Source organism: Halichondria panicea, chromosome 11 (genome assembly GCF_963675165.1).
Source record: "Halichondria panicea chromosome 11, odHalPani1.1, whole genome shotgun sequence".
NCBI lineage: Eukaryota > Metazoa > Porifera > Demospongiae > Suberitida > Halichondriidae > Halichondria > Halichondria panicea.
Genome location: NC_087387.1, coordinates 1,285,805 through 1,302,835, shown reverse-complemented (window position 1 = coordinate 1,302,835; position 17,031 = coordinate 1,285,805). Strand labels below are relative to the sequence as shown.

General features: G+C 43.9%; 4 protein-coding genes across 4 annotated transcripts; all 4 read left to right on the top strand.

Moving 5' to 3' along the window:
- The first annotated feature begins 5 nt into the window (after positions 1 to 5).
- LOC135343618 (zygotic DNA replication licensing factor mcm6-like) lies at positions 6 to 6,436 on the top strand. Its single transcript, XM_064540588.1, has 17 exons — positions 6 to 237; positions 382 to 525; positions 910 to 1,017; positions 1,254 to 1,422; positions 1,723 to 1,856; positions 2,155 to 2,413; positions 2,716 to 2,866; positions 3,108 to 3,249; positions 3,475 to 3,616; positions 3,839 to 4,102; positions 4,425 to 4,505; positions 4,729 to 4,938; positions 5,092 to 5,197; positions 5,314 to 5,324; positions 5,429 to 5,621; positions 5,956 to 6,089; positions 6,332 to 6,436. The coding sequence occupies exons 1-17, from the start codon at positions 143 to 145 to the stop codon at positions 6,419 to 6,421; spliced, it is 2,433 nt and encodes an 810-aa protein (XP_064396658.1). The 5' UTR covers positions 6 to 142; the 3' UTR covers positions 6,422 to 6,436.
- Positions 6,437 to 7,110: 674 nt separating this feature from the next.
- LOC135343619 (tripartite motif-containing protein 3-like) lies at positions 7,111 to 9,396 on the top strand. Its single transcript, XM_064540589.1, has one exon. It carries the CDS (start codon positions 7,114 to 7,116, stop codon positions 9,274 to 9,276), a length of 2,163 nt encoding a protein of 720 aa, XP_064396659.1. The 5' UTR covers positions 7,111 to 7,113; the 3' UTR covers positions 9,277 to 9,396.
- A 512-nt stretch (positions 9,397 to 9,908) lies between these two features.
- On the top strand, positions 9,909 to 13,532 carry LOC135343622 (DNA replication licensing factor MCM6-like). Its single transcript, XM_064540593.1, has 10 exons — positions 9,909 to 10,251; positions 10,467 to 10,608; positions 10,835 to 11,098; positions 11,421 to 11,501; positions 11,725 to 11,934; positions 12,125 to 12,230; positions 12,347 to 12,357; positions 12,462 to 12,654; positions 12,996 to 13,129; positions 13,350 to 13,532. The coding sequence occupies exons 1-10, from the start codon at positions 9,944 to 9,946 to the stop codon at positions 13,437 to 13,439; spliced, it is 1,539 nt and encodes a 512-aa protein (XP_064396663.1). The 5' UTR covers positions 9,909 to 9,943; the 3' UTR covers positions 13,440 to 13,532.
- Positions 13,533 to 14,142: 610 nt separating this feature from the next.
- On the top strand, positions 14,143 to 16,399 carry LOC135344398 (E3 ubiquitin-protein ligase TRIM71-like). The gene has a single exon (XM_064541597.1). It carries the CDS (start codon positions 14,164 to 14,166, stop codon positions 16,330 to 16,332), a length of 2,169 nt encoding a protein of 722 aa, XP_064397667.1. The 5' UTR covers positions 14,143 to 14,163; the 3' UTR covers positions 16,333 to 16,399.
- Positions 16,400 to 17,031: the final 632 nt, after the last annotated feature.

Below are 17,031 nucleotides of genomic sequence, written 5' to 3'. Positions count from 1 at the left end.
TTTCCCTAAGCCATGTGCGCTTCCTTACCGCAAATGGGCGCAAGAAGGAGGCGAACTTGTGAACTCTCAACACTGGAAAGAAAAGCAGTTTAAGAGAATCTAGGGCTTGAACCTAGGATTGAACCACCTCCAAAGGCTAGCCATGGATGTGTCTGGACGAATTCAAGCCAGCCAGCCAGTTCAAAAAGATGTGCTCGGAGAACGAGCTCAAAAGATGTTCCAAGATTTCCTTGAAGAGTGAGCTTATTTATATGTATATTGAGTTCGAATCCGAACTCTTTCAATTGCGAATTCCGAGTATTTCGCAAAAGCACGCATTGCAATTCACGATAGTAACTAGTATGTATACTCTATTATGTCATTATTATTCACACTCTCCAGGTTCAAGGAGGGGGAGGAGCTAAAGTACCTGGCCGATGCTGGTAACCTGATTCGTCCAGAGAGGAACACCCTACTCGTTAACTTCCAGGACGTGGAGGAGCACAGCACTAAGCTAGCAACGATTATACAGGAGCATTACTATCAGTATGTTAGTGTACAGTGTATTATAATAATGACTGTGATACCTTCACATTTAATCAGAGGGTCCCACTCTTTGCCATTATTGCTGCTTTAGGATTTCTAGTCAAGTGCTAGTAAAACTCAAGTTAAGTGGTTCTGACCTGCTGTACAAGCTAAGGCAACCACATCTCTTAAACTAATCTACTCTGGGCAGCTAGTCACTTATTGCTTTACTCCCATACTTGTATGTGGTCAACCACTTACATGTAAACAAATAAACAAACAACTCTTTCTTTGTGCTCATTGATTGGTGCACTTCTCACTCACCCCTACACCCTCACACCACCCACACCTCACACACACCCTCACACCTCATACCTCACACGCCCTCACACACACCATACACAGTGTGTACCCCTACCTCTGTCGAGCAGTGCACAACTTTGCCAGAGATCGAGCCCAAGTCACTGCCAAGGAGTACTATGTGGCCTTTGAGGATGTGGCGACCAGACACAAGTGAGACAGCTAGCAATACTCCATATGCCACATTCCTTTAAATATCAATACCCTAATTTGCCCACTGGAAACGTTTTAGAGCTATAGAGTATAGAATATTGCTAAGGGATCATCCTTAATTTGAAGTCCTACAATTTTTACTTGTCAACAATGTGGCTGCATTTATATGACTGTAGATGCTATCTTATAAAAGTTCACATGTTTGAGTGATAATGTGTCAACTTATTCACCCACAGGGTTCGTGAACTCTCCACGTCCAAGGTTGGTACTCTGCTACGCATCAGTGGGCAAGTGGTACGGACGCACCCTGTCCATCCCGAGCTGACCAATGGGACGTTCCTCTGTCTCGAGTGTCAGACGGTCATCTCTGATGTGGAGCAGCAGTTCAAGTTTACACAACCAACAGTGAGTGCTTCACATCATTAATATAATGTCTTAGTAAAGTCTAGTAAAGTCGATTGTGTGTGTGTGTGTGTGTGAACAGAACCCAATTAAATGTCCCCTGTCGACGCAGAAGATTTTAATTGTAGCCATGGCAGTTTCAAGTGTGCTATACGTACAGTCGTACAGCAAGTATGCTATCTTGAGCTGTTAATTACACTAGAAAAGCCACACCCTCTCATACACCATCCCCAGAAGCCACACCCTCTCATACACCATCCCCAGAGGCCACACCCTCTCATACACCTGTGTTCATTTCCCCAGGTATGTAAGAATCCTAACTGTCAGAACAGAAGACGGTTCATGCTTGATGTCAATGCCTCGCGGTTTGTTGACTTCCAGAAAGTGCGTATCCAGGAGACACAGCAGGAGCTGCCACGAGGCTCCATCCCCCGAAGGTGAGGAGAGGGGTCTGTATGTTAAATTATTAATGTGAGCATTAGTTGAGCTACCGTTTTATGCCTTTAGTTAGTGTATGCATCTACATGCAGTGTATACATGTAGTAGACGGCTGTCGTGTAAACACATGTGTGATGAGATGTCTGCGGTCTTAGAACATAGTGTAGCACATGTTGAAGTAGAGTGAGCATGTGTAAGTTCATTAGACTCCACCATTTACTGCACATTCAACTTGTTAACAGGAGTGCCGCTCCTGGTGTTACTCATTCATAATTATAACCTACTTCGTACACACAGTCTTGAGATTATTCTGCGAGCTGAAGCTGTAGAGATGGTGCAGGCTGGAGACAAGTGTGACTTCATCGGGACGCTCGTTGTCGTCCCTGACGTCTCACAGCTGCGTACAGAGGGAGTGAGGGCGGAGACATCGACTCGTATGCGTGGTGGGGAGGGGTACGATAGGGACGGAGTGAGAGGACTCAAGGCTCTCGGTGTAAGAGACCTCACTTATCGACTGGCGTTTCTAGCATGTGCTGTACAACAGACACAGCCCGGGGTGAGTATAATTTTGTACCTCCATTTATTCCTCCAGCCTAATTGTTTGTACATGTATAACCCAAGCCCCACAGTTCTCTTAATCCTAGCCGTTTTCTTGTCTAGTTTAGAGTGTTTGTAGACGAAGCAGGACCACGCCTCCTGTACACGTTACGTTAGACAATGGGGTGATGAGTATAGAGTACATATATAATCTGATTTGCTGTATACATTTAGAAGATACTTTTAGAAGGTTTAACGTTGTTTTGGTTGTTGCATCTACATGCATGTACCTACAATTACTGCATTCGATTTGTCCTCCAGTTTAGTGGGCGTGATCTGACAGGGGAGGATCAAACAGCGGAGAGTATTCGTAAGCAGATGACCGATGCCGAGTGGTCACGTATCTATGAGATGAGTCAGGACAAAAACCTTTACCAAAACCTCATTAACTCACTCTTCCCCACCATTCACGGTGAGTACAAAGTTCAAGTGCCTACAATTAGTGTTATAGAGTATACTGCGAATGAGCCATTTGAACCGACTTGGCATTTTTGAATGTGGCAACCTTCGGTAAAATTTGCCATTTTAGCAACACTTTGTTAGGATAGTTGAGTTTTTTTCATCAGATCTAAATTGAATTTGTATTTCACCTACGTATCTTCATCCCCAGTCAGCCGCCATTACTTATCTACATTGTACGTTCTCCCCTTCAGGCAACGATGAGGTGAAGCGAGGTGTTCTACTGATGCTGTTCGGTGGTGTGCCCAAGACGACCATGGAGGGGACTCATCTCCGTGGGGACATCAACGTGTGCATCGTGGGGGACCCGTCCTGTGGCAAGAGCCAGTTCCTCAAGTGAGTGTATTTTGTTATTTGTGTTGAGGTTGACCTTCATAATGTTGTCATAACTTTGTTATACTTAACTGAAATTCAAAATTTCATATACCATTGGATTCCTTGTTAAAAAATGCTTCTATCTGTATGCTGTAGAGCTGATAAGCTCCAACCAGCTAGAAGTAGACTTTAGTTTGTGTCATCACATACACACCGTTACTATCCCTTGCACTACTCACTGTGTAGGAGAGTGGAGGAGTTCAGTCCTCGTGCAGTGTACACTAGTGGCAAGGCCTCGACAGCAGCTGGACTCACAGCTGCCGTGGTCAAGGACGAGGAGAGTCACGAGTTTGTTATAGAGGCTGGCGCTCTCATGCTCGCTGACAATGTGAGCTGACTCTCATCATTATTATACTTGCTTGTACACATCCATAAAGTCGTATCTAGGCTGTTTACACATGTATGTATATAGGTATAGTTAATACTGTATGTGTTCTGCTTTGAAATGACGAGGATTACCTTGAATTTGTTACCAGTAGCAGATAATCATGTTCATATGTAGCTAATGTACAGTCAGTGCATACTAATTTAAATGCCCCTCCCCCTGCAGGGAGTTTGTTGTATTGACGAGTTTGACAAGATGGACCTCAAAGACCAAGTAGCCATTCATGAAGCCATGGAGCAACAGACCATCTCAATCACCAAGGCTGGTGTCAAGGCAACTCTCAATGCTCGTACATCCATCCTAGCTGCGGCTAATCCGATTGGTGGTCGCTATGACCGGTCAAAATCACTCAAGATGAACATCCAGCTCACTGCCCCCATAATGTCGCGCTTTGACCTCTTCTTCATCATAGTGGATGAGTGTAACGAGGTGTGTGTGTGCAACGAAAAGCAAAATCATAATTAACCCAAGTATGGAACTAAAACTATTTTCTGGCTATCTAATTGAATTATGGTTTTGTTGTCTACACTGGTATGTCAATGTGTATGACAGGTGCACTGTTAGTGGTGGTTTAGTGGGTGAGTGCTTTAATATCTGCATGAAGACATGCTTTAAATGTAAATTAAGCGCTGCTGTCTTTTTCCATTTTTTAGCTATTTGGGGTTCAGGGTTAGGGTTCAATACTGCGCATTTTTTTTTGAGTGTGATACCTTGACCTAGTGTGTTGATTGATGCTCCCCCTCCTCCACAGGTGACTGACTATGCCATCGCTAGGCGTATTGTGGACCTCCACAGTCACAAGACAGAGGCAGTGGAGCGTGTCTATTCCCTCGTGAGTGGTGCGGACGGGGGGAGGGTTGTAGTTACGGCCTGAATAATATACCAGCCTTTTTGCTTGAATAAGTTATGGTAAATTTGAAGTTTTTCGTTACAATTATCGTAAAAAACCGCGGAGATACGTGGTTTTTAGATGGTGTACTATATTAGCTAGTATAGGTAATTGATCAGTTGCAAATCAATACGTCATTGTACCACTGTGACCCCGCCCCCTTCAGGAGGAGATCCAACGCTACGTATTGTTTGCTCGTCAGTTCAAGCCTCGTATCAGCCCCACCTCTGGTGAGTACATGGTGGAGCAGTACAAGAAGTTACGGCAGAGAGACTGCTCGGGCGTGGCTCGATCGTCATGGAGAATCACCGTGAGACAGCTCGAGAGTTTGATACGACTCGCGGAGGCCATGGCTAGGATCCACTGCTCTGATGAGGTGTGTGGAGTGTGAGAGGTGTGAAGAGTGAGGGTGTGTGTGGGTGTAGAGTGGCCTGTGTGGGTAGGTGTGTGTACAGAATACAACTTATGATTTGTTGGATATTATATTATGATGGTCATCAGGTTCATTACATGACTATACATGCCTCAGGTACAACCCAAGCATGTGAAGGAAGGCTTTCGTTTGCTCAATAAGTCCATTATTCGTGTGGAGACTCCTGACATCAACTTTGACGAGGATGAACAGATCATCAATGGTGGGTGGTCTCATTATACTGTGCCCTTTAACATCAAGTTATAATTATTCCCTTGAGAAAATAAATTCTGGCTGATATTAAATGTGCTTAACAATTACTTTTAGACCAAAGGCTAGTAATAAATGGGGTGTTTCGCTAACAAACTTACTTAAGTGTCCATGCATAACTTTTCTCAATTTCTAGCATTTTCATAACTTTACACACATGTGCATTACTGTAGGCAATGATGAGGACTGCATGACCAATGGTGAGAATGGTGTCAATGGCGAGAATGGAGTGAACGGCCACACTCCAATAGACCAATCAGATCCATCCACCCAACCGCCGGTGAAAACCAAGAAAATACGAGTTACGTATGAGGAATATCGCATCATCTCCAACCTGCTCATCCTGCACATGCGTCAGAGCGAGGAGGCAGACAAAGGTGCAGCTGTCAGTAGTAAACCCCTCTATAGCGGACACCTTTGGGGAACAATTAAGTGTGGGCCCTTATTGACTGAGGGTTTGTTTAGTACACAAACTGTTTATTTGGCGTGGCCTTTATATCTGGGTTAGCCTTTCTTCATGAGTGGCCATTAAAAGGCTGTAGTGTTGATTGCTGTATGTACACTGATCACTTCAGCTACATTATGTTTGTTTGTAACTATTACACTACGACTTGGCTTTGATTTATACCCCTGATTGTGACAGTTTGAAATACATGTTTTGGTGTGATAGAGGTATTGATGCTACATCACGTACACTCCTCCCCCCTCCAGATTCTAGCGGAGTTCGTGAAGGTGACCTAGTGAACTGGTACCTGAAGGAGGTGGCTGATGACATAGAGAATGTGGAGGAGCTGACGGAGAAGAAGCTCCTCGTGGAGAAGGTCATCGAGAGACTTGTGCAACATGTGAGTCAATCATGAGTGCACGTGCAGTTAGCCTCGTCTCCATGGGCCCATTTGTCTCTAATGTAAAGCTAGGTGGAAAGTTTTACAAAAAGTACATGCATGGTCCTCGTAGCATTTGTACATGATTCTTTTCGCAGTTTGTTTGAGATTTTGTGCACTAGTAGTGTATTGGTATGTGCGTATTGCATGCTGATTAAAACGATACTTTTGTGCTTAATTAGAATTGCGTTTTTTGTATGTAGGACCACATTCTGTTGCCGTTGGTGATGGGGGAGGAGTCAGACGAAGATCCATTCCTGGTGGTTCATCCCAACTACGTCGTTGAGACATGAACACATCGAACATTATTTTGTTCAACGATTTATAAACTTGGCAAACATTTTTACCAGTTATATACATGTACATGTATTGAACACATACTTATGATTATGCATTCCTCAATATTTGTGTACCTAGTACGCTGATAATTATAATTTTAAATTGAAAGATACCAAGACAGCTATTTAATAGAAGCATCACTAGCCTCCTATAAGGCCTCCATTCAGTGCGGTCTGCATGGGATCAAGGCATATCATGCCCAGTGCTCAGGGAGATATCAATCAATGTTGCTACCAAGTTGTGTAGAATTGTTGTACATACATGTACATGTACTTTCATATTGAAGAAAGTGTGGGCCAGTGTTGAAATAAAAAAGTGGGCGTATCTGGTCAGATTTATAACATTGTGTAATGGGCGTAGCATGTACCAGTACAAGGTACATGCAAAACAAAGGCTTGTAATTGTTGAATCTAGGAAGTTTTTATAAATAGTAGGTAAGTTTTTTCGGGTACCCGTTTTTTCAACTTAGCTGCAGAGGTTTAGCTTAGCTTGACCTAATTGATCACTTAGTGCAAAATATTATTCACCGATTCAACTTGTATAGATCTACTCAATTTCTAGCGAAGTTGTATTTAATTTTTATATTAGAATAGTTTCATACTTTTATAAATGTTGTACAAATGCATTCCCCAGATCTGAACTAACGATGGCCGAAGGACCTGATCCAGTTGTTGCTGATCTCGAGCAAGAAGTGACCTGTGGCATCTGTCATGACCGCTACCAGGAGCCAAAGCTGCTCCCTTGTTGTCACTACTACTGCAAGCAATGCATCCTCACACTCTCCAGTCGCTACCGACCCAACCAGCCGTTCCCCTGCCCCGACTGTCGTGAGCCCACTCTATTGCCAGACAACAACCCAGACAGACTGCCCACTGCGTTCTTCATCAACCGGATGAAAGCACTCCACTCGAGGATGGAGAAAGCCCATGGAAAGTTGGAGGCCACTTGTGAAATGTGCTCTGGGGGAAAGGCCACTGCATTCTGCCGACAATGTGTCAATTTCATCTGTGAAGATTGTGTGAAGTCTCATAAACGATTGAGAGTATTTGCCGGACATGCCATCTCCACTCTGGACGAGCTCAAACAGGGCGGAGTGAAAGAACTAACATTCGAAAGCCCACCACCCCCAAAATGCGAAGATCATGAGGAGCTAAAAAAGATTTTTTGTTTCGATTGCAACAAGCTCATCTGTCGAGACTGTATCGTTATTGAACACGCTGGACACAATTACGAATTTGTCAAAAAAGCCGCCCCCGCAACTCGCAAAAAGCTGACGGAGCACCTCTCCCCACTCAAGAACCTACTGCCTGATCTGAGCACCGCTGTGAATCAAGTGAAAGGAACTAAACAGAAGATCCAGGCCCAGAAAGAACTGACAGAGAGACAAGTGAATGCCAAGTTCCAGGAGCTACACGATATTCTCGATCGATGCAAGGTCCGTGTTTTACGAGAATCTTCTGCTTTGGCTGATTCAAAGATGGAGAAGCTGACGGTTCAAGAGAAGGGTCTGGACCTGTCCCTGGGCACTGCTCAGAGTTTGATTGACTTTGTAGATCGTACACTGGAGAATGCAAGTGATGAAGAGCTGATTACGATGCAAGAGCAGGTGGTGAGTCGAATCGATGCCGAGGTGGTGAAGCGAGGGAAGGAAGCAGCCAATCCTGATCCAGTGGAGAAAGATGATTTTGGAGTCGAAGTGTTTGTTTGTGAGGATCTCAAGAAGTTGTGTGAGAACAATGTTGTAGTTTATCCTTCTGTGAGGGGTGATGGTGTGAAGATGGCTGAAGTTGACAAATGTACAAATCTGAATGTCTATATCAGTTCAAAACAAGGCAAACCACAAGCAGTACTGAAATCGCTAGTTGATCAATCGACCCAACAATTGCAAGCAGTGCCTGTGAGGGGTGGAGTGTACAGCGTTGAGTACACCCCTAGGGTACGTGGTCGACACCACCTCCTGATCTCAGTGGACGATCAGCCTATTCCAGGAAGCCCCTTCTCTGTGTTCATCAAAATACCCCCCACCAAGCTAGACAAACCAGTGAGGGTGATAAGAGGAATCAACAACCCTCGATATATGGTATTCAACTCATCAGAAGAACTGATTGTAACTGACAGTACCGGTGATGTTTTGGTGTTTGACAAGAAAGGAAAACAAATTCGAAGCATCAGCAAATCAAAGCATGGGTTTGTCGGTATCTCTGGTGTGGCAGTAGACAAGGAGGACAACATCTATGTCTGTGACACGGGTGAACACTGTGTGTACAAGTTCAACAAAAGAGGAGATCTGCTAAAGAGGTTTAGGACGATTGGAAGTGGTCCAAAGGAACTCAACTGTCCTCGAGGGATAGCAGTCGCTGGTGATCAAGTGTTTGTGTGTGACGATCAAAATTACAGAGTCCAAGTGTTGACGACAGAGCTGGAGCCAGTCAAGCAGATTGGTTCAAAAGGAACTGGTAATGGACATTTTAACCAACCAAAGGATGTTGCAGTGGACAATGAACATATGGTGTATGTCACTGACTGTTATAATCATCGTGTTCAAGTGCTCACTATGGATGGTCGGTTTATTCGCTCGATTGGAAAGAAAGGAAATGGACCAGGAGATCTGTCTCGCCCTTTTGGTGTGTGTGTCACTGGTTTTGTTTATGTTGCTGATTATGATAACAAGCGTGTGTCAGTGTTCACTAAAGACGGTCAGTTTGTCACATCATTTGGTAATGGTCATATCATTTTTCCTTGTGGAGTAGCTGTGGACAGTGATGGTTTTGTTTATGTGTGCAGTCATGAATCTGTTGTTATATTTTAGTTATTTTTTATTTGTGTGTGGGCAGTAGCAATCTGTGTTTTATGTGTATGTAATAATTTACTTTTGATTGAGAAGCAGTTAGTTTTACTGATGATCTTTACCTGCCTGCTGCCTATTTTGGGAAAGATCTTTTGTGATTGTGTTATGAGGATCTTTACCATCTTATTACAAGTGAAAATGGACAAGTGCCTAGCACACTCTGTATCTGAAGCTGCATCAGTTGCATGGACCCATTACACAACTACAGAGAGAGCAGAGCCACTGCTTGCGAGACTCCACTATCAATCAGATCTCAATAACCTCACTAAAAGTGACAATCTCAATGAACAAGATGAAGTACCCACTGATGACCAACCAAGCTCTGAAGATGGACAATTTGACCCCTACACGGCCCAGTCCCTAGTTTGTGAGCTCAACAAACAGGTGATGATGTTTCAAGCATTAGCAGCAGAAGCCACGTTCATTACACAGCAAGCTACATTTGAGGTACAAGAGCAGCCCCTCCCCCCAGTCTAGGATGAAACCAGAGAAGTGCAAGACATCCCTGAAAATATTACGATAGAAACCGTTGTATCACAAAACACCACACGGCAGCAAAGTGATGAAGTCATAGCAATGCAAGACAACGATGCACACGTTGATGTCCCCACGGAGATGAGTCCCCTCCATGGTCGTCTTGGGCACACCACCGAACAGCATCAGTAAAACACCTCGCTTCATCAACGTGTGCTTCAACGATGAGGTGAAGCGAGGTGTTCTACTGATGCTGTTCGGTGGTGTGCCCAAGACGACCACGGAGGGGACTCGTCTCCGTGGGGACATCAACGTGTGCTTCAACGATGAGGTGAAGCGAGGTGTTCTACTGATGCTGTTCGGTGGTGTGCCCAAGACGACCATGGAGGGAACTCATCTCCGTGGGGACATCAACGTGTGCATCGTGGGGGACCCGTCCTGTGGCAAGAGCCAGTTCCTCAAGTGAGTGTATTTTGTTATTTGTGTTGAGGTTGACTTTCATAATGTTGTCATAACTTCACTGAAATTCAAAAATTCATATACCATTGGATTCCTTGTTAAAAAACGCTTCTATCTGTATGCTGCAGAGCTGATAAGCTCCAACCAGCTAGAAGTAGACTTTAGTTTGTGTCATCACATACACACCGTTACTATCCCTTGCACTACTCACTGTACAGGAGAGTGGAGGAGTTCAGTCCTCGTGCAGTGTACACTAGTGGCAAGGCCTCGACAACAGCTGGACTCACAGCTGCCGTGGTCAAGGACGAGGAGAGTCACGAGTTTGTTATAGAGGCTGGCGCTCTCATGCTCGCTGACAATGTGAGCTAACTCTCATTATTATACTTGCTTGTATATATCAGGCCTGTACTTTTTCAGCCATGTCTTACCATGAATTTGTGTAATGTACATGTACTTGTATAAGTGGTAGCTTATCAATCAGTTTTATTCTAGCACGTTCTTTGGTATTTCCGTAATGTTTTGGCTGCTAACATCTAAACTATTGTAGGTAATGTACAGTGTATACTAAATGCCCCTCCCCCTGCAGGGAGTTTGTTGTATTGACGAGTTTGATAAGATGGACCTCAAAGACCAAGTAGCCATTCATGAAGCCATGGAGCAACAGACCATCTCAATCACCAAGGCTGGTGTCAAGGCAACTCTCAATGCTCGTACATCCATCCTAGCTGCGGCTAATCCGATTGGTGGTCGCTATGACCGGTCAAAATCACTCAAGATGAACATCCAGCTCACTGCCCCCATAATGTCGCGCTTTGACCTCTTCTTCATCATAGTGGATGAGTGTAACGAGGTGTGTGTGTGCAACGAAAAGCAAAATCATAATTAACCCAAGTATGGAACTAAAACTATTTTCTGGCTATCTAATTGAATTATGGTTTTGTTGTCTACACTGGTATGTCAATGTGTATGACAGGTGCACTGTTAGTGGTGGTTTAGTGGGTGAGTGCTTTAATATCTGCATGAAGACATGCTTTAAATGTAAATTAAGCGCTGCTGTCTTTTTCCATTTTTTAGCTATTTGGGGTTCAGGGTTAGGGTTCAATACTGCGCATTTTTTTTTGAGTGTGATACCTTGACCTAGTGTGTTGATTGATGCTCCCCCTCCTCCACAGGTGACTGACTATGCCATCGCTAGGCGTATTGTGGACCTCCACAGTCACAAGACAGAGGCAGTGGAGCGTGTCTATTCCCTCGTGAGTGGTGCGGACGGGGGGAGGGTTGTAGTTACGGCCTGAATAATATACCAGCCTTTTTGCTTGAATAAGTTATGGTAAATTTGAAGTTCTTCGTTACAATTATCGTAAAAAACCGCGGAGATACGTGGTTTTTAGATGGTGTACTATATTAGCTAGTATAGGTAATTGATCAGTTGCAAATCAATACGTCATTGTACCACTGTGACCCCGCCCCCTTCAGGAGGAGATCCAACGCTACGTATTGTTTGCCCGTCAGTTCAAGCCTCGTATCAGCCCCACCTCTGGTGAGTACATGGTGGAGCAGTACAAGAAGTTACGGCAGAGAGACTGCTCGGGCGTGGCTCGGTCGTCATGGAGAATCACCGTGAGACAGCTGGAGAGTTTGATACGACTCGCGGAGGCTATGGCCAGGATCCACTGCTCTGATGAGGTGTGTGGAGTGTGAGAGGTGTGAAGAGTGAGGGTGTGTGTGGGTGTAGAGTGGATTTTGTAGATGTGTGTACAGAATACAACTTATTTTATTATGATGGTCATCAGGTTCGCTAGTGCATGACTGACTGTACATGTCTTATGTTGTCTCAGGTACAGTGCATGACTGTACATGTCTTATGTTGTCTCAGGTACAACCTAAGCATGTGAAGGAAGGCTTTCGTTTGCTCAATAAGTCCATTATTCGTGTGGAGACTCCGGACATCAACTTTGACGAGGATGAACAGATCATCAATGGTGGGTGGTGTCATTATACTGTGCCCTTTAACATCAAGTAATAATTATTCCCTTGAGAAAATAAATTCTGGCTGATATTAAACGTGCTTAACAATTACTTTTAGACCAAAGGCTAGTAATAAATGGTGTGTTTCGCTAACAAACTTACTTGAGTGTCCATGCATAACTTTTCTCAATTTCTAGCATTTTCATAACTTTACACACATGTGCATTACTGTAGGCAATGATGAGGACTGCATGACCAATGGTGAGAATGGTGTCAATGGCGAGAATGGAGTGAACGGCCACACTCCAATAGACCAATCAGATCCATCCACCCAACCGCCGGTGAAAACCAAGAAGATACGAGTTACGTATGAGGAATATCGTATCATCTCCAACCTGCTCATCCTGCACATGCGTCAGAGCGAGGAGGCAGACAAAGGTGCAGCTGTCAGTAGTAAACCCCTCTATAGCGGACACCTTTGGGGAACAATTAAGTGTGGGCCCTTGTTGACTGAGGGTTTATTTAATACACAAGCTGTTTATTTGGCGTGGCCTTTATATCTGGGTTAGCCTTTCTTCATGAGTGGCCATTAAAAGGCTGTAGTGTTGATTGCTGTATGTACACTGATCACTTCAGCTACATTATGTTTGTTTGTAACTATATACATGTACATTACGACTTGGCTTTGATTTATACCCACTGATTGTGACAGTTTGAAATACATGCTTTGGTGTGATAGGGGTATTGATGCTACATCACGTACACTCCTCCCCCTCCAGATTCTAGCGGAGTTCGTGAAGGTGACCTAGTGAACTGGTACCTGAAGGAGGTGGCTGATGATATAGAGAATGTGGAGGAGCTGACGGAGAAGAAGCTCCTCGTGGAGAAGGTCATCGAGAGACTTGTGCAACATGTGAGTCGATCATGAGTGCATGTGCATGCCAATTTGTCTCGAAAGTCATGCATGGTCCTCTTAGCCCTTATACATGAACAGTGCTGCATGCGTGGTTTTTTCAGATTTGTTTTCCTTTATTATCATGTTGAGATTTGCAGTTTGAGAGTACTGTATATATCTAGTATCATTTATATCGATACGTTTTACACTTAATTAGAATTGCGTTCTTTGTGTGTAGGACCACATTCTGTTGCCGTTGGTGATGTGGGAGGAGTCAGACAAAGATCCATTCCTGGTGGTTCATCCCAACTACGTCGTTGAGACATGAACACATCGAACATTATTTTGTTCAACGACTTATAAACTTGGCAAACATTTTTACCAGTTATATACATGTACATGTATTGAACACATACTTATAATTATGCATTCCTCAATATTTGTGTACCTAGTACGCTGATAATTATAATTTTAAACTGAAAGATACCAAGACAGCTTTTAATAGAAGCATCCCTAGCCTCCTACAAGGCCTCCATCTTCAGTGTGGCCTGGGATCAAGGCATCTCATGCTGAGTGCTCAGGGAGATATCAATGTTGCTACCAAGTTGTGTAGAATTGTTGTACATACATGTACATGTACTTTCATATTGAAAGAAAGTGTGGGCCAGTGTTGAAACAAAAAAGTGGGCGTATCTGGTCAGATTTATAAAAAAGTGGGCGTATCTGGTCAGATTTATAACATTGTGTAATGTATGTACCAGTACAAGGTACATGCAAAACAAAGATCTTGTGTAATTGCTGAAATTAAAGGATCTAGGAAGTTCTTATAAATAGTAGGTAAGTTTTTTCGGATACCCGTTTTTTCAACTAGCTGCAGAGGTCTAGCTTAGCTTGACCTAATTGATCACTTAGTGCAAACTATTATTCACAGATTCAACATTCTTGTATTACTCAATTTCTAGTGAAGTTGCTATTTAATTAATTTTTATATTAGAATAGTTTCATGCTTTTATAAATGTTGTACAAATATATTCCCCAGATCTGAACTAACGATGGCCGAAGGACCTGATCCAGTTGTTGCTGATCTCGAGCAAGAAGTGACCTGTGGCATCTGTCATGACCGCTACCAGGAGCCAAAGCTGCTCCCTTGTTGTCACTACTACTGCAAGCAATGCATCCTCACACTCTCCAGTCGCTACCGACCCAACCAGCCGTTCCCCTGCCCCGACTGTCGTGAGCCCACTCTATTGCCAGACAACAACCCTGACAGACTGACTACTGCGTTCTTCATCAACCGGATGAAAGCACTCCACTCGAGGATGGAGAAAGCCCACGGCAAGTTAGAGACCACCTGTGAAATGTGCTCTGGGGGAAAGGCCACTGCATTCTGCCGACAGTGTGTCAGTTTTATCTGTGACGATTGTGTGAAGTCTCATAAAATGAAAGTATTTGCCGGACATGCTATCTCCACTCTGGACGAGCTCAAACAGGGCGGAGTGAAAGAACTAACATTCGAAAGCCCACCACCCCCAAAATGCGAAGATCACGAGGAGCTAAAAAAGATTTTCTGTTTCGATTGCAACAAGCTCATCTGTCGAGACTGTATCGTTATTGAACATGCTGGACACAATTACGAATTTGTAAAGAAAGCCGCCCCCGCAACTAGCAAAAAGCTGACGGAGCACCTCTCCCCACTCAAGAACCTACTGCCTGATCTGAGCACCGCTGTGAATCAAGTGAAAGGAACTAAACAAAAGATCCAGGCCCAGAAAGAACTGACAGAGAGACAAGTGAATGCCAAGTTCCAGGAGCTACACGATATTCTCGATCGATGCAAGGTTCGTATTTTACGAGAATCTTCTGCTTTGGCTGATTCAAAAATGGAGAAGCTGACGATTCAAGAGAAGGGTCTGGACCTGTCCCTGGGCACTGCTCAGAGTTTGATTGACTTTGTAGAGCGTACACTGGAGAATGCAAGTGATGAAGAACTGATTACGATGCAAGAGCAGGTGGTGAGTCGAATCGATGCCGAGGTGGTGAAGCGAGGGAAGGAAGCAGCCAATCCTGATCCAGTGGAGAAAGATGATTTTGGAGTTGAAGTGTTTGTTTGTGAGGATCTCAAGAAGTTGTGTGAGAACAATGTTGTAGTTTATCCTTCTGTGAGGGGTGATGGTGTGAAGATGGCTGAAGTTGACAAATGTGCAAATCTGAATGTCTATATCAGTTCAAAACAAGGCAAACCACAAGCAGTACTGAAATCGCTAGTTGATCAATCGACCCAACAATTGCAAGCAGTGCCTGTGAGGGGTGGAGTGTACAGTGTTGAGTACACCCCTAGGGTACGTGGTCGACACCATCTCCTGATCTCAGTGGACGACCAGCCCATCCCAGGAAGCCCCTTCTCTGTGTTCATCAAAATACCCCCCACCAAGCTGGACAAACCAGTGAAGGTGATAAGAGGAATCGACAACCCTCAGTATATGGCATTCAACTCATCAGAAGAACTGATTGTAACTGACTGGAACGGTGATGTTTTGGTGTTTGGCAAGAAAGGAAAACAAATTCGTAGCATCAGCAAATCACAGCATGGGTTCGGCTATATCTTTGGTGTGGCAGTAGACAAGGAGGACAACATCTATGTCTGTGATAGCGGCAATAACTCTGTGTACAAGTTCAACAAAAGAGAAGATCTGTTGAAGAGGTTTGGGACGAAGGGAAGTGGTCCAAAGGAACTTAACTACCCTCGAGGGATAGCAGTCGCTGGTGATCAAGTGTTTGTGTGCGATCAAAAGAATAGCAGAGTCCAAGTGTTGACGACAGATCTGGAGCTAGTCAAGCAGATTGGTTCATACGGAACTGGTAATGAGCATTTTAACTACCCAGAGGATGTCGCAGTGGACAATGAACAAATGGTGTATGTCACTGACTGTTATAATCATCGTGTTCAAGTGCTCACTATGGATGGTCGGTTTATTCGCTCGATTAGAAAGAAAGGAAGTGGACCAGGAGATCTGTCTTGCCCTCATGGTGTGTGTGTCACTGGTTTTGTTTATGTTGCTGATTATGGTAACGATTGTGTGTCAGTGTTCACTAAAGATGGTCAGTTTGTCACATCATTTGGTAATGCTCATATCACTAATCTTTATAGAGTTTATGGAGTAGCTGTGGACAGTAATGGTTTTGTGTATGTGTGCAGTTATGAATCTGTTGTTATATTTTAGTTATTATTTGTGTGTGTGGGCAGTAGCAATCTGTGTTTTATGTGTATGTAATAATTTACTTTTGATTGAGAAGCAGTTAATTCTACTGATGATCTTTACCTGCCTGCTGCCTATTTTGGGAAAGATTGTTTTTGTGTTATGAGGATCTTTACCATCTTATTACAAGTGAAAATGGACAAGTACCTAGCACACTCTGTATCTGAAGCTGCATCAGTTGCATGGACCCATTATACAACTACAGAGAGAGCAGAGCCACTGCTTGCGAGACTCCACTATCAATCAGATCTCAATAACCTCACTAAAAGTGACAATCTCAATGAACAAGATGAAGTACCGGTACCCACTGATGACCAACCAAGCTCTGAAGATGGACAATTTGACCCCTACACGGCCCAGTCCCTAGTTTGTGAGCTCAACAACCAGGTGATGATGTCTCAAGCATTAGCAGCAGAAGCCACGTTCATTACACAGCAAGCTACATTTGAGGTACAAGAGCAGCCCCTCCCCCCAAAGGATGAAGCCAGAGAAGTGCAATACATCCCTGAAAATATTACGATAGAAACCGTTGTATCACAAAACACCACACGGCAGCAAAGTGATGAAGTCATAGCAACGCAAGACAACTCTCTGCAGTATTTGGCCGAAGTATTTTTTGAGTGATAATGTGTCAACTTATTCACCCACAGGGTTCGTGAACTC